A 22,664-nucleotide genomic window follows, 5' to 3' on the forward strand; every position below is an offset into this window, starting at 1 on the left:
ACTGCATTTATAACGTCTCGTGTGTTTTGTTTTTATGAATTTGTTTAATTACATTTGATTCGTTACCTGAGATTTATCATACATTTGAGATGTTTTATTTATGTGTACTTTCTCTTGGATTTCGTTGCTGTAGGTGATTTATTTCATGTATTTGTGTGGCCTATGCCGTGGGTTTTTGTCCCGTAGAAGGTTTCCCTGGTATGGTCTTGTTGTGTGCGTAATATATTTATTTGTTCTTGTTATTTCTTATGCACAAAAGTTCTGTCTTTTATTTAATTCCCTTCCCGATTATGTCTCACGTCCCAACACGTACACGATTACACAACGTAGGAGTTCATCCGTGACACCCATATCGATCCGACTGCCATCTAAATTCAAAAGTGCTGCGAAACGTTGTGTGTAACTACCTTCACACTACAACAACACGGAAATAAATCAACCCAGCAACGTTTAAAAATGGTAACCGGAGTGACTATTCCCTCCAAAACTAAACAAGATCCCGCTTAAATTTGAAATATGGCACGTGCTAAAAGATCTAACGCAGGACCCCTTTAAGTTAGTTGTAAACAACGCTTTGACCTGAAGCACAGTAGGGAAGGAACGCAAAATAAAACTGAAATTGTGAAAAGTTTGTTAATGACTGCAATTATTAAGATTGTGAAAGCTCGGAAATTTAAGTCCAAATAAATTACATTGCAAAAATAAACTTTGAAAATGGTAGTTCACCGAATCACAATAGAAATAGGCTGGGAAAAAAAGAACTTACTTACCAATAAAAAAAACCATCCGTCAAATTAATATAAAATTGTGTTGTAAAATTAATTGTTTGTAATGATGTGAATGCGTAACATAAAATTATAACATCACAAAAAGTAGCATGTAGACTTCAAGGTTAAAAAAAAACAATTATGGGTCAAGTAAGCAGGTACCAAGATTCTAAGAAAGGGTGAAATGCACAGGATGTGACTCATCTTTGGTGCAATAAAGTCCTTTATTTATTACATGGCCTTGTAGGCAAATTTAACTAAAAATAAGATATGTGGAAATTATGGAATCGCCACTCGTTTATCGCACATAGATTCCAAACTGAAGAGCTTTGATTAGCGTAATCCCGCTCCTGCAAGATAGGTAACCCGCTCCTGGTTTCGGGGTTTCGAGCCTACAGTTGAATGTCGAAGACAATCACGGAATTAGGTGTCGTACTTCAAATGGTTACAGTGTTTACCACCCGCGTGACTGCTTCATTCACGGAGAAAATTGTTAGTAACAAACAACAAGTCAGTACATACATCAAACGAATCGGTAATTTCCACATATTAAAATAAAATGATCAAAACTTATATGAATGTTACTTCAGGGACAAGACCAAGTAATCAACATCAATAAACATAAATTAAGCAAGCATTACACCAAAAACGTAAACAATTACAAACAATAGCATAACGGTATCACACATGTGATTCTGCATTGCGGTTAAACCAAGTAAATTTCAAAAACAAAGATTGAAACACAAAAAATATAAAATGCGGCATACAAAACACAAATACGATATAAAGAAATGCAAAAATTACTACCTGCATTAAATAACACAAGATAACAACAAACATTTATGGAGCTACGCGTTCACGATCGCCATTCAAGACAAGATGCCAAACGTAACCCACATTCGTGCTTTCTAGATAGCGCAGCCAGCTTTTCCCCACTTAGAAATTGCATGGTTGCCAACTTTCAAAAATGTGTATCGTCGTAAGTTATATATACAGGGTGGAACCTCTCAACGTCCATCGTTTCGACTTCAAAGGTAGGTAGCTCGGCTTGTAGTTTTTCCCAGTTGCCAACGGTAAGTATAGGGTAAGTCGAGGTTTCCAGTGTCTGCTTTATAGGCCCGTAGGACCATTACAAGCTTTTTCCAAAAATTACGGTGTGTCAGTGACAAGGGCCCCAAACCTTTTAGAAAAGAATGTCTGGGTCTGGAATACGCCCTAGTTACGAATATCTTATAATAATTGCAGGGTAATGAAGACTGATTCGGTCTTTCCCTGGGGGGAGGCCTATTTACAGGTAACTCTTACCAAAAAGATGGTAAAACACGCGGTAGACCATTGGGAGAAGACTAATAGGATTACCTACTGAATGATGTAGGCACCCAGGACTGCGCCAAGCTAAGTCAAAGGTTAAGGAAATTTTATCTTTAAGCAAGGGATAACTATATATAAGCTCTTGCAGGACTCTTTACGGGTCATCTTCCCGCTAACGGTACCATCTACATAAGATACAGTCGAGGATATTAGATGCTGGTTTTACCAGCTGTCAACTGAAACAGCGGGCTGCCATTAGTTTCTTTAATGATCAGAAGCTACTCTAAGTACAAGTAAGAGCGTAACAAGAATCTTTAGTGCTTAAATGACTAGAGATGAGACATAGCCTCAAACCCTCATTCACATACAAGGTCCCAAACACCCTGGATATGTCGTTAATCAAATTTGTCTGGGCTGTGGTCTTGCATAAATCTTTCAAGGTCCAAATAATAAACATGAATCATTCTGTATTTGAAGCATCCTGTACATACATAACCATTATAGAAAGTGGCTCCATCTACAAACACTGATGCGCGTAAATGGCAGTGGCCATAGTTCCGGCCCGGCTTTTTATGTTCGTGGGTGTCCATCTCCAAAATTTAAATTTTTCAGTAATTAGAACCAATTAAAGGCAATTTTAATGATAATTACCTACATGAACGGCTGAAACGCGTCTTACCAGTGGAGAATAATTGCTTACTCGTTTAAAGGTGATCAAAGGGAGTGTCCATGAAAAAGATGTAAAAAATCAATAAAATTTCACTGGACCTTCCATTGAAAGAGGTGATATTTTGCCCTGTAGGTCACACCTTGTTCTCCTTTTGTCAAATCAATACCAGAAACTGACCCATTTTTCCCCCGTAGAGATGGTTCGCGTGATCACCGTTCACAACTTTGTAAACCAACACGTGCAAGTAGTCGAGCAGCCGACCGCCAGCACGGTCGCTCCACCGGACCGTCTACTTCTGGCACTCAACAGTCACTGTGTCGAAGTACGCGACCTGAAATGCGAATCAAACTTACTCTTTACGTTCCCGACGGTCGACCAAGTGAGGCAACTTCTGCACTGTCTTAACGGTAAGTCTACACTCGAGCTACCGCCATCTAAACGTGCCCTTCTAGGCAACTACGTCGCGACGCTCGAGTCGAAAGTAAACAGACAAAACCGCCAGATCAATTATGCACGTGTGTACGTCAACTGGGATAGTATCGCGACGCTGCAGCAGTCGAAGATGACGAGCAGCGGGGCCAGCTTGGACTCGTCCGAGTGCGGCATGGTGCAGCCGATGCGAGCCCGAATCGCGGGTCGCGTTACGCCGACAACGAACCAATCGGAACTGAGCAATCTCGAGATGATCGAGATACCGGCGAAGGGCAATCCGTGTAATGTCGCCTGCTGCCAGATTTCGGGCAATCTCCTGGTGCAGGCCGGTAAAACGCTGTTCGTGTACGGATTTCAGGTGAAGACGCACGATATTTCCAAGCTGAGATTTTTGGACTTCGAAGAGCTACCGCTCCACGTCGAGCTGGCCTTCGTACCGCTGAAGATTACACTCTGCGAGAACTATATCGCTTGCCTGAATCGAAATAATATACATATGTTTAAGGTGATTTGGAAGTTAAGCGCACCAGAGAGGAGCAAGGAGCCAGATAAATGTGATATTAATTTTAAGGGTGAGTGTAAAGTCGTATTTTGGCTGGAAAGAAGTATTACTAAGAAATGGTAAAGGTTCCAGAATAGAACCTTGTGGGACACCAATATTTTCTATTGTGTACCTATTTTGATTGGCTTAATCTGAGGCAATAAAGGACTGGCCTTTTTTTGAAATATGTATTCAAGAAAGTTCTTATATCTATTAAAAAATAAATGTCTGTATAGACAAATACAGAAAAGCAAAACAGTAAAGTCAAAATGTATTTTGAAATGCAGAAATTATTTACTTTGAATAAATTAAATGCAGTTTTTTTAATTGTGAAATTCAAAAAACCATTTTTTGAAACATTCAAAAAAGTAAAAGTAAGGTCAACATGCATTTCTAAATGCAGAAAGTACTTGTCAATAAATTGAATGCTGATATTAAACATTTTTTTTTAAAATTCAAAAAAGATCTTTTTAATCCATAGGAGGGTGTGTACTCAATATACGTGTATGTAGAAAAACGAAAAAAAGTGAAAATGCATTTCTAAATGCTAAGAGTAGTTGAATAAATGAAATGCTGTTTTTTTTTAAATTGTGAAATTCAAAAAACCATTTTCTGAAACATTCAAAAAAGTAAAAGTGAGCCCAAAATGCATTTCTAAATGCACAAAGTATTTGTCGTTAATAAATTGAATGCTAATATTAAAAATTTTTTTTTTTTGAAATTCAAAAAAGACCCAAAGGAGGGTGTGTTCTCAATATACGTGTATGTAGAAAAACGAAAAAAGGGAAAATGCATTTATAAATGCTAAGAGTAGTTGAATAAATGAAATGCTGTTTCTTATTATTGTGAAATTCAAAAAACCATTAACTGAAACATTCAAAAAAGTTAAAGTGAGCCCAAAATGCATTTCTAAATGCACAAAGTACTTGTCAATCAATTTAATGCTGCTATTATTAAACATTTTTTTTGTTTATTAAAAAAAGATCTTTTTAATCCAAAGGAGGGTATGTTCTCAATATACGTGTATGTAGAAAAGCGAAAAAAAAGTGAAAATGCATTTCTAAATGCTAAGAGTAGTTGAATAAATGAAATTCTGGTTCTTTAAATTGTGAAATTCAAAAAACCATTTTCTGAAACATTTAAAAAAGAAAAAGTGAGCCCAAAATGCATTTCTAAATGCACAAAGTACTTGTCAATCAATTTAATGCTGCTATTATTAAACATTTTTTTTGTTTATTAAAAAAAGATCTTTTTAATCCAAAGGAGGGTATGTTCTCAATATACGTGTATGTAGAAAAGCGAAAAAAAAGTGAAAATGCATTTCTAAATGCTAAGAGTAGTTGAATAAATGAAATTCTGGTTCTTTAAATTGTGAAATTCAAAAAACCATTTTCTGAAACATTTAAAAAAGAAAAAGTGAGCCCAAAATGCATTTCTAAATGCACAAAGTACTTGTCAATCAATTTAATGCTGCTATTATTAAACATTTTTTTTGTTTATTAAAAAAAGATCTTTTTAATCCAAAGGAGGGTATGTTCTCAATATACGTGTATGTAGAAAAGCGAAAAAAAAGTGAAAATGCATTTCTAAATGCTAAGAGTAGTTGAATAAATGAAATGCTGGTTCTTTAAATTGTGAAATTCAAAAAACCATTTTCTGAAACATTTAAAAAAGAAAAAGTGCGCCCAAAATGCATTTCTAAAGTACTTGTAGTTAATAAATTGAATGCTAATATTATTAAACATTTTTTTAATTCAAAAAAGATCTTTTTAATCCAAAGGAGTGTATCTTCTCAATATACGTGTATGTAGACAAACGAAAAAAAGGAAAATGCATTTAAAGAGTAGTTGAATAAATGAACTGCTGTATTTTTAAAATTGTGAAATTCAAAAAACAATTTTCTGAAACATTCAAAAAAGTAAAAGTGAGCCCAAAATGCATTTCTAAATGCAGAACCTACTTGTCGTCAATAAATTGAATGCTGATATTATTAAACATTTTATTTTCAAATTCAAAAAAGATCTTTTTAATCCAAAGGAGGGTGTGTTCTCAATATACGTGTATGTAGAAAAACGAAAAAAAGTGAAAATGCATTTCTAAATGCTAAGAGTAGTTGAATAAATGAAATTCTGTTTTTTTTTAAATTGTGAAATTCAAAAAACCATTTTCTGAAACATTAAAAAAAGTAAAAGTGAGCCCAAAATGCATTTCTAAATGCAGAAAGTACTTGTCGTCAATAAATTGAATACTGATATTAAACATTTTTTTTTATTAAAAAAAGATCTTTTTAATCCAAAGGAGGGTATGTTCTCAATATACGTGTTTGTAGACAAACGAAAAAAAAAGTGAAAATGCATTTTTTTTAATTGTGAAAATTGTCAAAAAAGTAAAATTAAAGTCAAAATGCATTTCTAAATGCAGAAAGTATTTGTCGTCACCAAATTGAATGCAGATTTATTAAACACGTCGTGAAATTCAAAAAAGTTAAAGTATGTCAAAATGCAGAATTACATTTGTGAAATTTAAAAAATGTATTTAAAGAGGTTTTTCGATACATTCGCGATTTCTCGAGAGTTTACTTGTAATGAGCTTTAAATGGTTGAAAGATAAAAATTTACGCAAACATAAAAAAATACAGAGAGGTTAAATTTTACTTAAAAAAGACTAGTTAAATTTTATGGAAAATTCAAGAAATATTTTTTTTATTTAAGCACCCTTTTTTAATATTTTCGTACAGACCAACAAAAAAATGTGAAAACGATGGTCACGTGCGCTTGCGGGATTTTTTAATTTAGTTTTTTTATGCGCTTTAAACGGTTAGAACTCGAAAAATGAAAAACACTTTACTACTTCAATTTATAGAAAACTTAAGTATACTTGTTTTGTTTAAACATTTTTTTATATTTTCGTTTTTTTTGTATTTAAACATGTCACCTCAAATATCAGCAAGCTTGTAAGTAAATACGAAAAACTTAGCGTTGGTCACCCTCAAATGTACGCAGGGTAGGGTGCGAATGCCGAAAGTAAGTTGCGAAAACAACCAAAATTTTCCTCATTGATTTTTAAAGTTTGAAACTTGATTTTTTTTATTTTTTTTTCATTTATCTATACCTCTCTTAATTTGTATTACCTCTCTTAATTTGTATTCATGTGTGCACTTTTTTAATGGTTTTCTAATTATTTTTTTGTGAATGTAAACTTTTTTGATATTTTCATATAGACGATGGTGACGGTTATTTTCGATATTTTTTAAATTTAGTTTACAATTTGATTTAAACGTTGGTGGTAGAGAAAGAAGTTAATTAAAAATAATGTTTTGTTCACTTTAATTTAAAAATAGTTATTTATATAACAAGAGCGCGAAGTTCAATTTCGCGCATTGAGACTGAAGGTATTTTGACGAGGCGAAGCCGAGTTAAAATATCAGTCAAATGCGCGAAATAACTTCGCGCTAGCGTTATATACAATATTTTTTCTACAACTGAACCGATTGTTAATTAAATTTGCTGTTTAAGTTCAACTTTGTCACGTGCGCGAAATACTTTTTTTCACTGTTGACGATTTCGCGCACGTTGTCAAGAGCAACCTTACTTATTAATTAACCGTTTAAAAATCTAGTACTTCGCGTTTCGAAATCCGTCAGAAAATGACAGGTTTTTATGACAGTTGTAGAAAAATGTTTTTTTTTAATTTAAAAAGGTTGTGTTAGTTTCTTTATTTTGATATTTTCGTACCGACCAACAAAAAATGAGTACTGTGGTTACGGTTCCTTATGACATTTTTTGAATTAAAAATTGTTACATTTTGCAAATTTCTAATTTGTCGTTTTTATATTTTCGTACAGACCAACAAATAAAGGTGAAAACCATGAATACGGTTCTTTTCAAGATGTTAGATCATTATTCTGATTGGGCTTCCCATTTTAGTTCCCGATTCTATCCCAGATTCTGCTCTAATCCCTATTCTGATTCTGATCTGATCAGATTCCAATTCCTGTTATAGTTCAAAATCCGGTTCAAGTTACAATCCAGGGTAGGATTTAGACTTCCCGATCCGGTCTCAAAATCTCGAATTCTTAAGATTTCAAAACTAACAAAAACTAAAATTTCCGCTTTTTGAATAATCCCAATACCTCTAAACATACTCTAACATTCAAACAATTTCAAAAACCCCAAAATTGACAAAATTTCAAATATTCTAAAATCTCAAATTTCCAGTTTCAGAAAGTCCAAATTCTCTAATCCGAAAAATTTATATTTTCAAAAATTCAAATTTCTAAAACCTTAAGAATCTAAAATTACCCAGATTTCAAATATCCAAAATTTCGATTTCCTGCAATTTTAAAGTTTTTTAACATTATAAGTTTCAAATTCTTAAAATTTCAAAATTATCAAAATCCAGAATTCCCAAAATTTTAATAATGCCAAATTGATAGTTAAATGTGAAAACCATTGTTATGGACCCTTTCGAAGTTTTTTGAATTTAGGTCGCGATTTAAACGGTTTGAGGTTGAAAAGAAAGGTAATGATTTACGAGGAAATTTAAAAAAAGCTGCTACTGAAATTTTTGGAATTTTCAAAAAAAAAATTTTTTATTTAAACAAACTTTTTTGCTACTTTCGTAGAGAGCAACAAATAAATGTGAAAACGATTGCTATGGTTCCTTTTGACATTTTTTGAATTTAGCTTATTTATTTATTAAACGTTTTGAGGTTTGAAAAAGAAAGAAAACTGCTATTTTTTAAATTTTCAAAAACATTTTTAAACACGCTTTTTTGATATTTTCGTACAGATCAACATAAAAAGTGATGCATAGGAAAAATTTTTTAATTCGAAATTGCGCAAGCGTCTAACTTTTGAAAAATTAAAAAAAACTTTTTTGATTTCAGTACCAAAAGATAATGTTACAATAGATTATAAGGAATTATTAAGGCGCGAGCGAATAAATAAAAAAGAGGAGAAGATTACCGTTAATTTACCGAGCATCGTTAAAAGTAACAGTCTAATTCACAAGCACAGTCCCTTTACCTTTATCGATAAGGAAATGAACGCACTTGTCAAACTGAACCACCCCCTGGAGGTGAGTGAGCACTGCCGCAATTTTGCGAAACTCCCGCCTTTTTTTTAGGATAAAACGCATAAATACGAGTTGGTACACCTGATACAGCTACGACTGAAGCCGATCATTATCGAAAACACGCGATCGCAGGTGGTGGAGGAATTCAAGTGTTTGGTTTTGCATCCGCTGTACTGCGAGGGGAGCAAGTGTGCGGACGGTGGCGTTCCGCGCGTTCTCAGGAGCGGGTTCAGGGGCTGCTTGAAGGAGGTGGTTTGCGTGATTACGACCTTGCAGGAGGGTTACCTGTTTCAGTTCTGCGATGCCGAGTCGGATACGAACTTGGACAATTGCATTTCGGTGTACCCGTTCATGGGGCCCGTCTACAGCGTTGCCTTAGAAGGGCACCTGCTGCACGCGCTCACCGAGACGGGTCTGGAGACGTACACGGTTCGGGTCGGTCATCAACTGTGCAGGTCTGTGGAGGAGACGGACTCGATTAGTAATGTAGGTGGGTCGAGTCGTGACTGGCTTGGTTTATGCTGTCGGTTTAGGTTTGTCCTCCCAAAGAGCAGTTGCTGTGTCTGATCGGGCATCGGCAGTTCATCGGGATCGAGCAAATGCTCATCACCGACAACTACCTGGTGCTACTGGCAAACGGCGATAATTCGCCGACTCACTCAATCGGCTCGAACAGCAGCTCTAATACGTCGACGTGGACGCTGTACGCGTTGGAGCTGCCGACACCGAAGATGATCTTCACCGATATCGCGATTGCGGCGAACGCACACAGATTCTCCGCGCCGCAGACCTACTGCCATCTGATGAGCGAAGCGCACATGATTCTACGATTAACTCTGCACGTGCTGAAATGGGCGATTCGCGAGGGGAACGTCTGCTCTCTAATACCCGTGAAAAGCAACACCGAGGAGCTTCTCGACGCCTACCACACCTCCTGCTGTTTACTCGGCGATCACTTCGTTATGTAAGTAGACTAATCGGCGATCGCCGCGGTTTGACTCGAGCGCCTTAGAAACGAGTGCAACTACCAGCTGTGCTTGCCGTACTACAAAATGGCCGGAATAGTCCCGCACGAGGTCCTCAAACGGTTCAGGCGAGTCCAGGAGGAGTCGAACGCGGAGGAGATGCGAGGCATCATTTACTATCTTAAGCTGGTGCTGAGAGAGCCCCGACTGAAAGCTCCCGATAATCTCTCGGAGACCGCCTGGAAGCAGTCGTTCATCGAGGACGTGCTGCAGATCTTCCACAAGCAGGCGTACCTCGACTTGAGCTACCTGATCATAAAAAACGGAATTCTTCGCGAGTACTGCACGCACAAGCTTATCGGCGTCTTGCGAGACCAGTCCTTTGAGTAAGTAACTCGAGCTCGCGCCGCTGTAGTTCACTCTGTGATTTTAGCGACCCCTACCGGGAGACCGAGCGCTTACTCGCCTTGGGTCTCTTGCACATGCAAGAGTACAACCTAGACAAAGCGAAAGTGGTGCTGAGCCAAATTATTGGCGGTGATATCCTGCTGGCGTTACTAGAAGAGAATTGGCACCTACTGTTTGAAAGACTCTCGAAACACAAGCGTTCGTTCGTCTTCTCGGAGTTCGCCGTAATCCTAATGATAACCCATTGTGATATTCTAAGCAATACCTTTAACTTTTTGATTAAGAACGAGAAGGTGACGCTGCACGACACGCTGCTGGTGACCGAACGGCGATGAGTTTGCGCGAGTCTCACCTTGTGTTTCAGATGTTCATGGAGTACTTGCAATTGAATATGGGCTCGGAAGGTCTCGCCGCCGCCAAGGTCATGCGAACCATGCTCGAGGACTATTTCAAGTTTTACTTCTCGCACTACGAGTCCAACAATATCGGGCAGTTTTCGTCGATCGCCCCCAGCTCGTTACAGTTGGCGATGACCGTGTTGGTACGGTCGTATTTGTCGCAATTGCAGGTTTTCCAGCTGAAGGAGGCGAACAATCCGCAAATCCAGGAAAAGATGTAAGTAAAAGGATTGCGAAAAATTTCCCGTTGGTCATCCTGATGTTTACGTTCGGTAGGAAGCGCATGCTGAATGTGGAAATAAAGTTAACACGAAAAATTTCGTGTTGGTCATCCTCAAATGTACAGGGTGGCCAACTAAGGATGCGGTAAAAAAATTTATGACTAAAACGGCCACGAAGAAAACCGGGAAAATATTTTCAAGTTTCTGAAATGACCGCTAGAGGGCGTAACTGTAATCTGGAATCTAAAAAAGTGATGTTTCTGTGAATTCCGCTGTATTAATCTAACAAAAAAATTTCCGGTCTTTGAAGTTGACAATAATCTGAACAATTTTTGTTTGACAATTTTTCCTGTATCTCTAAAAATGAAGTGGTGGGGGGTATTCAAAGCTTTCCGTAAAGAACACCCTGTATCTTCGAAACGGCTGAGCCGATTTAAACAAACTCGGGTTAGTTAAAAAGAGCTATTCTTCAGCTACAAATATTATACTATTTGAAGTTTTGTTAGTTTCACATATCACCGCTTGAGGGCTTTTTTCGACATTCCGACAGAAATGGTTAATTTTCTCAAAATTAAATGCATTGGTTTTTTTTCATGAAAAAGTAGCTAAATGATGCCTAAGCAAGAAAAATTACTTTTTTAGATTCCAGATTGCAGTTACGCCCTCTAGCGGCCATTTCAGAAACTTAAAAATATTTGAGCGTATAAGATTTTCTTTGGTCTAAATTTTAGGTTAGGAACAAGATATCGAGATGCGGTTTTCGCGAGCTTGTTTAGGCATCATTTAGATACTTTTTCATGAAAAAAATCCAACCAACGCATTTAATTTTTTTGAGAAAATTAACCATTTCTGTTGGAATGTCGAAAAAGGCCCTCAAACGGCGATATGTGAAACTAACAAAACTTCAAATAGTATATTTGTAGCCGAAGAATAGCTCTTTTGAACTAACCCGAGTTTGTTAAAATCGGCTCAGTCGTTTCGAAGATACAGGGTGTTCTTTACGGAAACCTTTGAATACCCCCCCCCCCCACCACTTCATTTTTAGGGATACAGGAAAAATTGTCAAACAAAAAAGGTTCAGATTATCGTTGTCTTCAAAGACCGAACATTTTTTTGTTAGGTTAATATAGCGGAATTCACAGAAAAATTACTTTTTTAGATTCCAGATTGCAGTTACGCCCTCTAGCGGCCATTTCAGAAACTTAAAAATATTTTCCAGGTTTTTCTCGTGGTCGTTTTAGTAATAACTTTTTTTACCGCAAGCCTCTTTACGGAAACCTTTGAATCCCCCCCCCCCCACCACTTCATTTTTAGGGATACAGGAAAAATTGTCAAACAAAAAAGGTTCAGATTATCGTTGTCTTCAAAGACCGAACATTTTTTTGTTAGGTTAATATAGCGGAATTCACAGAAAAATTACTTTTTTAGATTCCAGATTGCAGTTACGCCCTCTAGCGGCCATTTCAGAAACTTAAAAATATTTTCCAGGTTTTTCTCGTGGTCGTTTTAGTAATAACTTTTTTTACCGCAAGCCTCTACGATGGACAGGTTCCCAAGTACAGTACCTCGCATTCTTATTTGGCCACCCTGTACATTGGGTAGGATGCGAATTTTGAATTTAGGAACGAGATTGCCTAAAGGTACTCCAGTTTATCAACACTAAATCCATAAGCGTTTGAATTCTGCATTTTTTATATCTACTTTTCAGATTTAAACCATCTAATTCTTCCGCGAGGAATGAAGTAGTAGAACCCATTTCAGTTTCAAAGGGAAAGCAGAATTTGATTGTTGCTAAATTTTTGGAATTTTTTTATGAATTTTGTGAATTTTTTTGTTTTTCAGATTGTTATAAACAATTGTGTTTTGGGGAAGTTCAAGGATATCAAAATATAATATACAAAACGACAATGGGAAGACATGCTTTGAATTTTTTTAATGTTTCGAGTGGAAATAAAAACAATTTTAATTTTTAGTAATATTATGATCCATTCTGACACCAATTAATTTTATGAGATTGTAATTTGTTGATTTAAAAAATGTATCCATTTTTCGTGGAAAACGAGGTGGATATCATCCGCAGAGAGAAAACAGAATTAGTATCAAGTGATCTACAATCGTGTACCTGTTTTTTTTAATAATCTGAAATTAACAAATTTTTTATTATTTTTTTTTCACGAGCGAGGATGATCGATTTTGTCCTACAAAATTCGAAGGGCCAGCAAATTTTAATTTTTCTACAGGCCACATTCAATAAGGTCTAATTTTTCCGAATTTTTTTTCCGGTAACTTGCTGAATTTGTATCCATCATGTGTGCACTCTTTTTTATAGTTGCTTTCCATCCCTGTAAACAACTCTCAAAAAAAAAATCGACTACACCAAAATTTCTCGGGAAAACACTTTCGGGCCTCAAAGAAAGGCAGTGTATAACCTTCCTTTTTTGCCAAAAATCTACTACACCAAAATTTCTCGGGAAAACACTTCTAAATTTTTTTAATCCATGTTAAACAGGTTTTTTACTTTTTTTTATCTCATCTTAAAAAATTCAAAGGGAAAACAATGTTAAATTTTTTTAATTATTGGATTTTTGCGACCCTTATTTAGCGTATTTTTTTAAAATCTGTTGGACTTTTCAATTAAAAAAATGATTTCTTACAGGAAGAACGAAAAGATTTCTCTTATCTTACAAACACTCGACAGAAAAAGCATAGTTAGAATTTTTTAATTTTTTTAGATTTTTTCCTAGTTTTTGGGATTGAGGGTTTTTAAATATTCGAGTCGCAATAAAAACAATTCTCAGTAAGATAAATAAATTTATTTCTTATTCCGAATTTTTTGATTTTTCGAATTTTTCATTTCATACTGTATGGGAACGAGATGGACGGAAAACAGAAATTACATTTTTTCTGAAATTTTTGAATTGGATTTTCATAAATTTTTTGGTATTCTATTTTTTTATTTTTGGAATATTTCGGATTTTTTCTGATTGTCTAAGTTTCAGGGATTAGTAGATTCTGGCTCGAAATATCAACTTTGAATTTTTCTAGGAGTGTGAAAATCCGCGCTTACCCTACAAAATGTTATAGGGCCGGCAAATTTGAATATTTTTGAATTTTTTAACTTTTGCAAATTACCCGAATTTTCGTAGTTAATTTTTTCGAATACATTTTGGTTTGTGATTTTTACTCATTTTTACAGTGCTTCTCGCCTGTGTAACAACTTTACATTTGTTGTTGAATTTTTTTAATCCTTATTAAATAGGTTTTTTTTTGCTTTTTTGGATTAAAAAGTGTAGTATTTTCGTGTGGAAATGAGGTAATCCATCTGATCTTTGGAAAATTCGAAAAGAAAATGAAATTTCAATTTTGCAAAATTTTGAATTAATTTTTTTAATTTTTTTTTAATTGTTTTTTCGGAGATCGCTCTTACAAAAACTCGATGAGAATTTTTCTAAATGTTTTTCATTTTTCGTACTTTGTAAATTTGCTAAATATTTACGAATCGAAATAAAAATAAATTTTCAATTTTTTTTTAATGTTTCAGGATTTTGTAATTATTTTATTTTTCAATATTTTTCATATTCTGTATTTTATAGTTTCTCACTATAGAAAAATACATTAAATTTTGGTGTACCAATACTAGATTTTTTAAATAGTGCAAGTTTTATAACTTCTCTGAAGTTTATTATTTGAATTAAAAAAACTATCTTTGGATTTTTGCATTTTCTAGATTTGTTAAATAATCCAAAATTTAATTTTTTCATTAATTTGTTGAATTTTTCCTGAAGAGTGAAAATCTACAGAAATTCGAAGATACTTTGCTCAAATTTAATATTTGAATTTTTTAAATTTTCGAATTTTCTTTTAATTTTTTTATTTATTTATTTTTTATTTTCCTTGAACTTTCTAAGAACTTTAAGAAATCTAAGTATTTTTTGAATGTTTTAGTCGACTTGAAAACAACTTTGAATACCGATTTAAGATTATGAATTCTTTTTTTTTGTGGAATATTTTTTAAATATCACTGTACATTTTTGCCCGAATTTTTCTTAGATTCTGAATTCGTAGTTCAATAAAAAATTAAAAAAACTGAAAGTCGTTTTTAAATTTTTGAATCTTTTTATTTGTCCATTTCTGAATTTGTATCTTTACGGGCACTCTTTTGTATTAATGCGTTCCGTGGTAAACAACTTTAAATATGTAGCAGATTTTTAATTTTTTATTTAAAGAAAATTGTTTTCGTAGGAAATGAGGTAATATCGAAGAGAAAACCAAAAAAATCGAATTTTGTTAAATTTTTTGAATTATTAATGTTTTTGGTTCTTTATAAATTTTCGTGACTTCGCACTTTCGAATTTAGTAGACTTTTTCCTTTGGAATTTTCATGAATCCTTTATATTTTTTAGATAGACATAAAAAACTCGGAGAAAATACGTAGAATTTTTCTAAATGGTTTTAGATTTTTTTGCGTCTTTTTTCCTTCTTTTTAAGTTTGCGGAATTTATATTTAAATGTTCCGAGTATCGAGTTAATTGCTCAAAATTTAAAAACAGACGGAAAACACGCAAGATGAGAATTAAAAATTCATAAAAATTTAAAAATAAAAATTTGCTCAAATTGGAAGCATCACCAATTGTACACAAAGATTTCAAGTTGTTTTCCAAGAATTCATAATATTACTAAAAAAACAAAATCGTCCTTTGACTCGAACCATTTAAAGAACATTTCCCCAACAGGATAATTCAAATGCACCATTTCATAAAAATTCCAAGAATTAAAGAAGTTCGAGTTCCCTTCCAGTTTTTCTAAGATCAGATTACAAACGTTTTTTAAAAACACGAAAAATAAAAATAAAAATTTAGAAATATTTAAATAAATGTAAAATTCAAATAAATTCGGAGTAGTAAAGAAATGTGTGCACAAAAATAGAGTGGAAAATATCAAAAAAAAAAAATCAAAAACGCCAGGAAAAATCAGAAACATTCAGAACAACAATTTGAAAAAGAAAGAATTCGTTGTCTGACTTAAAAAAATCGGAATTCAAATCAAAATTTTAGGAAAATTCAAATTTGCTGGCCGTTTGAATTTTTGTTCGGCAAGATCGATCTCCTCGGTCTCCAGGAAAACTCAAAAATGAGAAATACGTTACATTTGGATTGTTTAAAAAAAATGGATAATTCTCGAGTGAGAATTCAGAATTTAAAAATTCAAAATATTAAAAAAATTAGAAAATAGGTCCGCAAAAATCCGGAGGAAATTAAAAATCCATTAAAACCAAAAAAATTCAGACGAAAATAAGTTCTTTTTTTCTTCCGTACTTATCCACCACGTTCTTTACGAAAAAATCGTACATTTTTTAAATGCAAAAAATAAAAAAGATAAAATTCAGAGTAACATTATATAATTTGAAATTAAAAAAATTAAGTGTAGGTAGCAAACAACTATAGAACAATTTTTTTTATTTATAAATAAATAAATAAAAAATTAAGACAAAAACCATAGATTAAATAAAATTCAAAAAATTAATAAATTTATAAAAACGACAAGAATCTTGGATGTTTATAAATTTTTAATTCTCTCCTGATTTTTGCATATCTTAGTTTGATTTTTTCTTGGATACACTTTTATAATTGATTTTTTCAATTTCTTGTCTGAGTCGAAATGAAATTTGCATTTTGGATTAATATTATGAAGTCGGGAGGTTTGTGCATTTTTTAATTTGTTTAACCCTTTGTTTTTTTTTCTGATTTCTCCTACTTAAGAAAAGCAACTTTGCATTTTGGTGTTTTTATAGTTCGGAGTTTATTTGAATTGAACTTGGGTTCTTGTTATTTGCTGAATTTTGTGCGCACATTAGTTGAATTTTTTATTTTAACTGAATTTCATGATTGTAATTATGAAAAGTTTCTCGTCGGTCACTCGCCGTATACGTCGGGCGGGCGGGCATTAGCAATTCCCCAAGAGGACGCGGATCCACTACCATATAGATCTGTGATTCCCGATAATTCAGCTTTCGCATTTTTTACTCATTTCTGTTAAAATGAAGCTAAAAATAACCTTGATTCGATAGATGCGCGAATGATACCGACGAGGAGAAGAAAGCAGACGAATCGCCCTTATTTCCGAACGGCGTTCCCAAGCGAAACGCCAAGAGTTACCTATTCGCCGGCCAGCGCTACGAGTATTTGGACAAGATGCCCCCGTTCCAAATCGAGATAACGTCCAAGCTGTACGAGAAGTGCGTCGAAAATTACGTCGCCGTTGACACGTTCGCGCCGAACGAGGAGGCAGACCTCATCTTGCAAAAGCTTCAGGCGCTGTTGTGTAGCGGAGTGCTGCCGGAGGAGGCGATCGTGGAAGCGAAAACCTTCCTCTCGGTGAACAACACCTTGAGGGGTTACACGAGCTTGATGTCAATTTTGATTAACAAGAACGACGTTGTCAATTACCTACTGAACTCATGCCCGCAGTGCTTGTTGCAGTACGGAAAAGTAAGTGCTAGTCGCGCGACTGCAGTAGTATAAGCCAGTTTTTAGGATTGCTTCACGAACGACGAGGATTGGCAGACGCTGGTGACGAGTACTCAAACGAAAATAATTCACTTGTCTGTCGACGAAGATCTAAACCGCATATGCTTTTACTACAAGAAGATCCTTAAAGGTACTTTGAATTAATCCTCCACTTAACCTGTGATTGCATTTCAGATGTTTTGACACATTTGGCAACGACGCTATCCGTAGAAGACTTCCAAAAGGTGCTTCCACATCGCCGGATCGATAATGAAGATCACGAGGAGAACATTAGGGATGAAATATACAGCTACGACACGTACCTAACAATCTGCAAGGAAACGACGCAGGCCAATCAAATCAAAAAATTGATAACCACGACGGGACACCAACTACTACGCACTCTAAACTTGTAAAAAAGCAGACGGACAAACTTTGGGCCAATTTCATGCAGTACCGAAAAGACTGACCAACATTTTACTTTAATCCCAATATTCCAAAATTTCAACTTATACCTTTCAATTTTTAGCACTTTTAGCCGTGGAATCGTCTGTGCGTCTCACAAAAAAAGAACGTTCCTTTATATGTAATCGAAATTATTTTCGTCGATGTTTTTAACAAATAAATTTTATTACTGTTACTTTTCAGATTTAAATTTGTTTATATACCTGTTGATATGTGTAACTGTCGATGTTTTTAATAAATTTCTGATAGCACATGTCGATCCGTTTACTACTTCCTATCTGTGCTCCTGATGCTATTTTGTTCTCTGGAAACGAAACTCCTGATGCGAAAATTCTTGCAATTGTATGCCCTCTATTTAAGTTTATAAATACAGTTTACTAGTGTTTTCCTGTGCTCCTAATACAATCGGGGTTTGATAGTAAATAAAATTAATAAAATATGTGCTCCTTTTTTGAGAATCCTTCGATAAGTATCATTGGAACATAAAACGTAACTGTCAATGTTTTTAATAAATTTCTGATAGCACATGTCGATCCGTTTACAACTTCCTATGCTCCTGATGCTATTTTGTAATTGGGAAACGGAACTCCTGATGAGAAGATTCTTGCAATTGTATGCCCTCTATTTAAGTTAAAGTTATAAATAAAGTTTACTAGTGTTTTCCTGTGCTCCTTTTTTGATGAATCCTTCGATAAGTATCATTGGAACATAAAACGTAACTGTCGACGTTTTTAATAAATTTCTGATAGCACATGTCGATCCGTTTACAACTTCCCATTGGTGCTCCTGATGCGATTTTGTTTTTGGGAAACGGAACTCCTGATGAGAAGATTCTGGCAATTGTATGCCCTCTATTTAAGTTTATAAATAAAGTTTACTAGTGTTTTCCTGTGCTCCTAATACACAATCGGGGTTTGATAGTAAATAAAATGAATCAAATATGTGCTCCTTTTTTTATGAATCCTTCGATAAGTATCATTGGAACATAAAACGTAACTGTCGATGTTTTTAATAAATTTCTGATAGCACATGTCGATCCGTTTACAACTTCCTATCTGTGCTCCTGATGCTATTTTGTTATTGGGAAACGAAACTCCTGATGCGAAGATTCTTGCAATTGTATGCCCTCTATTTAAGTTTATAAATACAGTTTACTAGTGTTTTCCTGTGCTCCTAATACAATCGGGGTTTGATAGTAAATAAAATTAATAAAATATGTGCTCCTTTTTTTATGAATCCTTCGATAAGTATCATTGGAACATAAAACGTAACTGTCGATGTTTTTAATAAATTTCTGATAGCACATGTCGATTCGTTTACAACTTCCTATCCGTGCTCCTGATGCGATTTTGTTATTGGGAAACGGAACTCCTGATGAGAATATTCTTGCAATTGTATGCCCTCTATTTAAGTTTATAAATAAAGTTTACTAGTGTTTTCCTGTGCTCCTAATACAATCGGGGTTTGATAGTGAATAAAATTAATAAAATATGTGCTCCTTTTTTGAGAATCCTTCGATAAGTATCATTGGAACATAAAACGTAACTGTCGATGTTTTTAATAAATTTCTGATAGCACATGTCGATCTGTTTACAACTTCCTATCTGTGCTCCTGATGCTATTTTGTTATTGGGAAACGGAACTCCTGATGCGAAGATTCTTGCAATTGTATGCCCTCTATTTAAGTTTATAAATACAGTTTACTAGTGTTTTCCTGTGCTCCTAATACAATCGGGGTTTGATAGTAAATAAAATTAATAAAATATGTGCTCCTTTTTTTATGAATCCTTCGATAAGTATCATTGGAACATAAAACGTAACTGTCGATGATTTTAATAAATTTCTGATAACACATGTCGATCCGTTTACAACTTCCTATCTGTGCTCCTGATGCTATTTTGTTATTGGGAAACGAAACTCCTGATGCGAAGCTTCTTGCAATTGTATGCCCTCTATTTAAGTTTATAAATAAAGTTTAGTATAGTGTTTACCTGTGCTCCTAATACAATCGGGGTTTGATAGTGAATAAAATAAATAAAATATGTGCTCCTTTTTTGAGAATCCTTCGAACATAAAACGTAACTGTCGATGTTTTTAATAAATGTCTGATAGCACATGTCGATCTGTTTACAACTTCCTATCTGTGCTCCTGATGCTATTTTGTTATTGGGAAACGAAACTCCTGATGCGAAGATTCTTGCAATTGTATGCCCTCTATTTAAGTTTATAAATACAGTTTACTAGTGTTTTCCTGTGCTCCTAATACAATCGGGGTTTGATAGTGAATAAAATTAATAAAATATGTGCTCCTTTTTTTATGAATCCTTCGATAAGTATCATTGGAACATAAAACGTAACTGTCGATGTTTTTAATAAATTTCTGATAGCACATGTCGATCCGTTTACTACTTCCTATCTGTGCTCCTGATGCTATTTTGTTATTGGGAAACGAAACTCCTGATGCGAAGATTCTTGCAATTGTATGCCCTCTATTTAAGTTTATAAATAAAGTTTACTAGTGTTTTCCTGTGCTCCTAATACAATCGGGGTTTGATAGTAAATAAAATTAATAAAATATGTGCTCCTTTTTTTATGAATCCTTCGATAAGTATCATTGGAACATAAAACGTAACTGTCGATGATTTTAATAAATTTCTGATAACACATGTCGATCCGTTTACAACTTCCTATCTGTGCTCCTGATGCTATTTTGTTATTGGGAAATGAAACTCCTGATGCGAAGCTTCTTGCAATTGTATGCCCTCTATTTAAGTTTATAAATAAAGTTTAGTATAGTGTTTACCTGTGCTCCTAATACAATCGGGGTTTGATAGTGAATAAAATAAATAAAATGTGCTCCTTTTTTGAGAATCCTTCGATAAGTATCATTGGAACATAAAACGTAACTGTCGATGTTTTAAATAAATTTCTGATAGCACATGTCGATCCGTTTACAACTTCCTATCTGTGCTCCTGATGCTATTTTGTTATTGGGAAACGGAACTCCTGATGCGAAGATTCTTGCAATTGTATGCCCTGATGCTCACAGTTTCTTGTCTGTGCTCCTTATACAATTATCTTTAATAAGGAGTCTTGACCCCATAAATATAATCTACGCTTTTGTGCTCCCGGTACAATCATTTTCGCATTTATAGTAGAAATCAAACTCTTGAGATATTATAGAAAAGAGGCATTCCGCTATATTCTTGATATGATATTCAATGTAGAAGTATCAGGGAAATGATTTCGTATGTAATAGAAAATATATATCTATATATATGTGGGGTGGAAGGACAGTCTCTGTCTTAAGCTATTAGGTACGCATTTTGTAATTAATGCCAGATGTGCTCTCTATTGGAGGAAGCATCGACAAGAGAATTTCGATAACTCTGACTTGGTACATGCCAGCTGATAATAGCAAGCGGATCAAGTATTATGGCATTCTGCTATGTGCCATATGGTACAAGGCGCCACCTGAAAGGACTTGGGCTAAAGTTAAGAGGTTACAATAAAAATCACTGTAGTGACCGAGCTAGATAAGGCCCCATTGTAAATGGCTAGAGTTTGCTTCATGCACATCAAAACTACCAACCTGAATTTACAATTAGACAAACAGATTGCATGCCACGAAAAAATTTAAAACAAAAATATATCTGTCACTTTATTAAAAAGAATAACTCCAGTTTAATCGTTATCTTCCTCATCTTCGTCATCTTGACTGTTGATCTGGAAGTAACGTAGTTCGTAATTGTCTTTGCCGGACGCGATCACACGTAACCAATCACGAAGATTATTCTTCTTCAAATACTTCTTGGTAAGGTACTTCAGATACCTTTTCGAGAATGGAACATCTGCGCTCAATACGATCTTCGTATTCTTCTCCCTGCCCAAGCTGACTGTGTTGCCCAAATTGTTCGTTTTACCATTCACTTTTATGCGTTCCAAAAGGTACTTTTCCTAAAATGAACTTGGGTAACATGCCGTTAAAACGGAAGTTAAAGTACTTACAAAATTGGCAACATCGAGAATGTTGTCTTCGACGGGATGTGTACAGTCGATTGTGAATTTACGTCCCTCCTTCTTCTTCGACTTCTTGGTGCTTTTGCCGCGAATGTACTGCTTCTTGTTTGCCGGCTTCGAGATGGCGGGCTTGGCGGTTACCGGTGCGGTTTTCGCGGTGGCCGCGGCGGGTTTCGCGGGGGCCGCCTTGGCGGCGGGTGCCGTCTTCCCACCGGCCTTGGCCGGTGCTGCCGCTTTGGCGGCGGCCGACTTGTTAGCTCCCGATTTGGGAGCGGCTGCTTTCGTCTGGAATCCACAACATAATTAGTTGTGTTTCAACCAGACGTTCTCATTTTAAAGGTCCAATTAGGTGGATCTTTAAATAATTACACACAGTCAACCACATGTGAACTAACCTCAAAAAGTGATCAGATAAATCCACATTTTTTACAATCATCCTCGCGATTTTTAAGAAAATCACTTTATCATTTCATGCAGACATTCATTAACTTTTATATTTAATAATTATTCATCGATTTAGAAATAAAAATTAATTAATTACGCTTACCGCTGCTGCTACTGTTGGTGCCATCCTAAATTCGTATGGGAAAGGAAACTGGTATGAGAAAGAGAAAGAGACATTCACGTGGCGTCGACAAACGAATTTCATTCGCTCGATCGCCGAAAACGCACGACAGAAGAACCATAGACCTAACCGCTATTGCTCAAAATAATATACAGGGTGCGGCAATTTTTTCAGCAATCCAGTTTGACACATAGTCTTCTTATGAGTCTTCATACCAATCCGATCGTCCAAATCCTTCATTCTCATTCTTTTAATTTTCCCGACTGGGTCGGTGCTTCAGAATTATCAGGTTCTTCCGATTCTCCCAATGTTTGGGTTT

The 22,664-nt window shown here is 35.0% G+C and overlaps 2 protein-coding genes across 4 annotated transcripts; one reads left to right on the plus strand and one right to left on the minus strand.

The window, feature by feature from the left end:
- Positions 1 to 2,638: 2,638 nt before the first annotated feature.
- LOC116161267 (Hermansky-Pudlak syndrome 3 protein homolog) lies at positions 2,639 to 18,013 on the plus strand. 3 transcript variants are annotated; one of them, XM_031474565.1, is made up of 12 exons: positions 2,639 to 2,876; positions 2,943 to 3,155; positions 3,201 to 3,752; positions 8,610 to 8,800; positions 8,849 to 9,283; positions 9,331 to 9,761; positions 9,810 to 10,148; positions 10,196 to 10,487; positions 10,535 to 10,785; positions 16,857 to 17,277; positions 17,323 to 17,446; positions 17,491 to 18,013. In XM_031474565.1, exons 2-12 carry the CDS (start codon positions 2,945 to 2,947, stop codon positions 17,709 to 17,711), a joined length of 3,468 nt encoding a protein of 1,155 aa, XP_031330425.1. In that variant the 5' UTR covers positions 2,639 to 2,876; positions 2,943 to 2,944; the 3' UTR covers positions 17,712 to 18,013. The 3 variants fall into 3 exon arrangements, with proteins under 3 accessions (XP_031330425.1, XP_031330424.1, XP_031330426.1); XM_031474564.1 differs by having other exon boundaries at positions 2,639 to 2,861; XM_031474566.1 differs by having other exon boundaries at positions 2,639 to 2,788.
- Positions 18,014 to 21,408: 3,395 nt separating this feature from the next.
- LOC116162232 (60S ribosomal protein L22-like) lies at positions 21,409 to 22,437 on the minus strand. Its single transcript, XM_031475787.1, has 3 exons — positions 22,328 to 22,437; positions 21,769 to 22,065; positions 21,409 to 21,717 (listed from the first exon to the last, which is right to left on the minus strand). Exons 1-3 carry the CDS (start codon positions 22,427 to 22,429, stop codon positions 21,445 to 21,447), a joined length of 672 nt encoding a protein of 223 aa, XP_031331647.1. The 5' UTR covers positions 22,430 to 22,437; the 3' UTR covers positions 21,409 to 21,444.
- Between the last annotated feature and the right edge of the window lie 227 nt (positions 22,438 to 22,664).

The sequence above is a fragment of the Photinus pyralis genome, unplaced genomic scaffold, assembly GCF_008802855.1.
Source record: "Photinus pyralis isolate 1611_PpyrPB1 unplaced genomic scaffold, Ppyr1.3 Ppyr1.4_LG10, whole genome shotgun sequence".
NCBI lineage: Eukaryota > Metazoa > Arthropoda > Insecta > Coleoptera > Lampyridae > Photinus > Photinus pyralis.

Coding starts and splice junctions, on each gene's coding strand:
- LOC116161267 (XM_031474565.1), top strand. CDS start 2,945: ATGGTTCGCGTGATCACCGTTCACAACTTTGTAAACCAACACGTGCAA. Junction 9,284..9,330: donor AGACGGACTCGATTAGTAAT/GTAGGTGGGTCG, acceptor CTGTCGGTTTAG/GTTTGTCCTCCCAAAGAGCA. Junction 17,447..17,490: donor CTACAAGAAGATCCTTAAAG/GTACTTTGAATT, acceptor ATTGCATTTCAG/ATGTTTTGACACATTTGGCA.
- LOC116162232 (XM_031475787.1), bottom strand. CDS start 22,429: ATGAAATTCGTTTGTCGACGCCACGTGAATGTCTCTTTCTCTTTCTCA. Junction 22,066..22,327: donor CACCAACAGTAGCAGCAGCG/GTAAGCGTAATT, acceptor TGTGGATTCCAG/ACGAAAGCAGCCGCTCCCAA. Junction 21,718..21,768: donor TTCTCGATGTTGCCAATTTT/GTAAGTACTTTA, acceptor AGTTCATTTTAG/GAAAAGTACCTTTTGGAACG.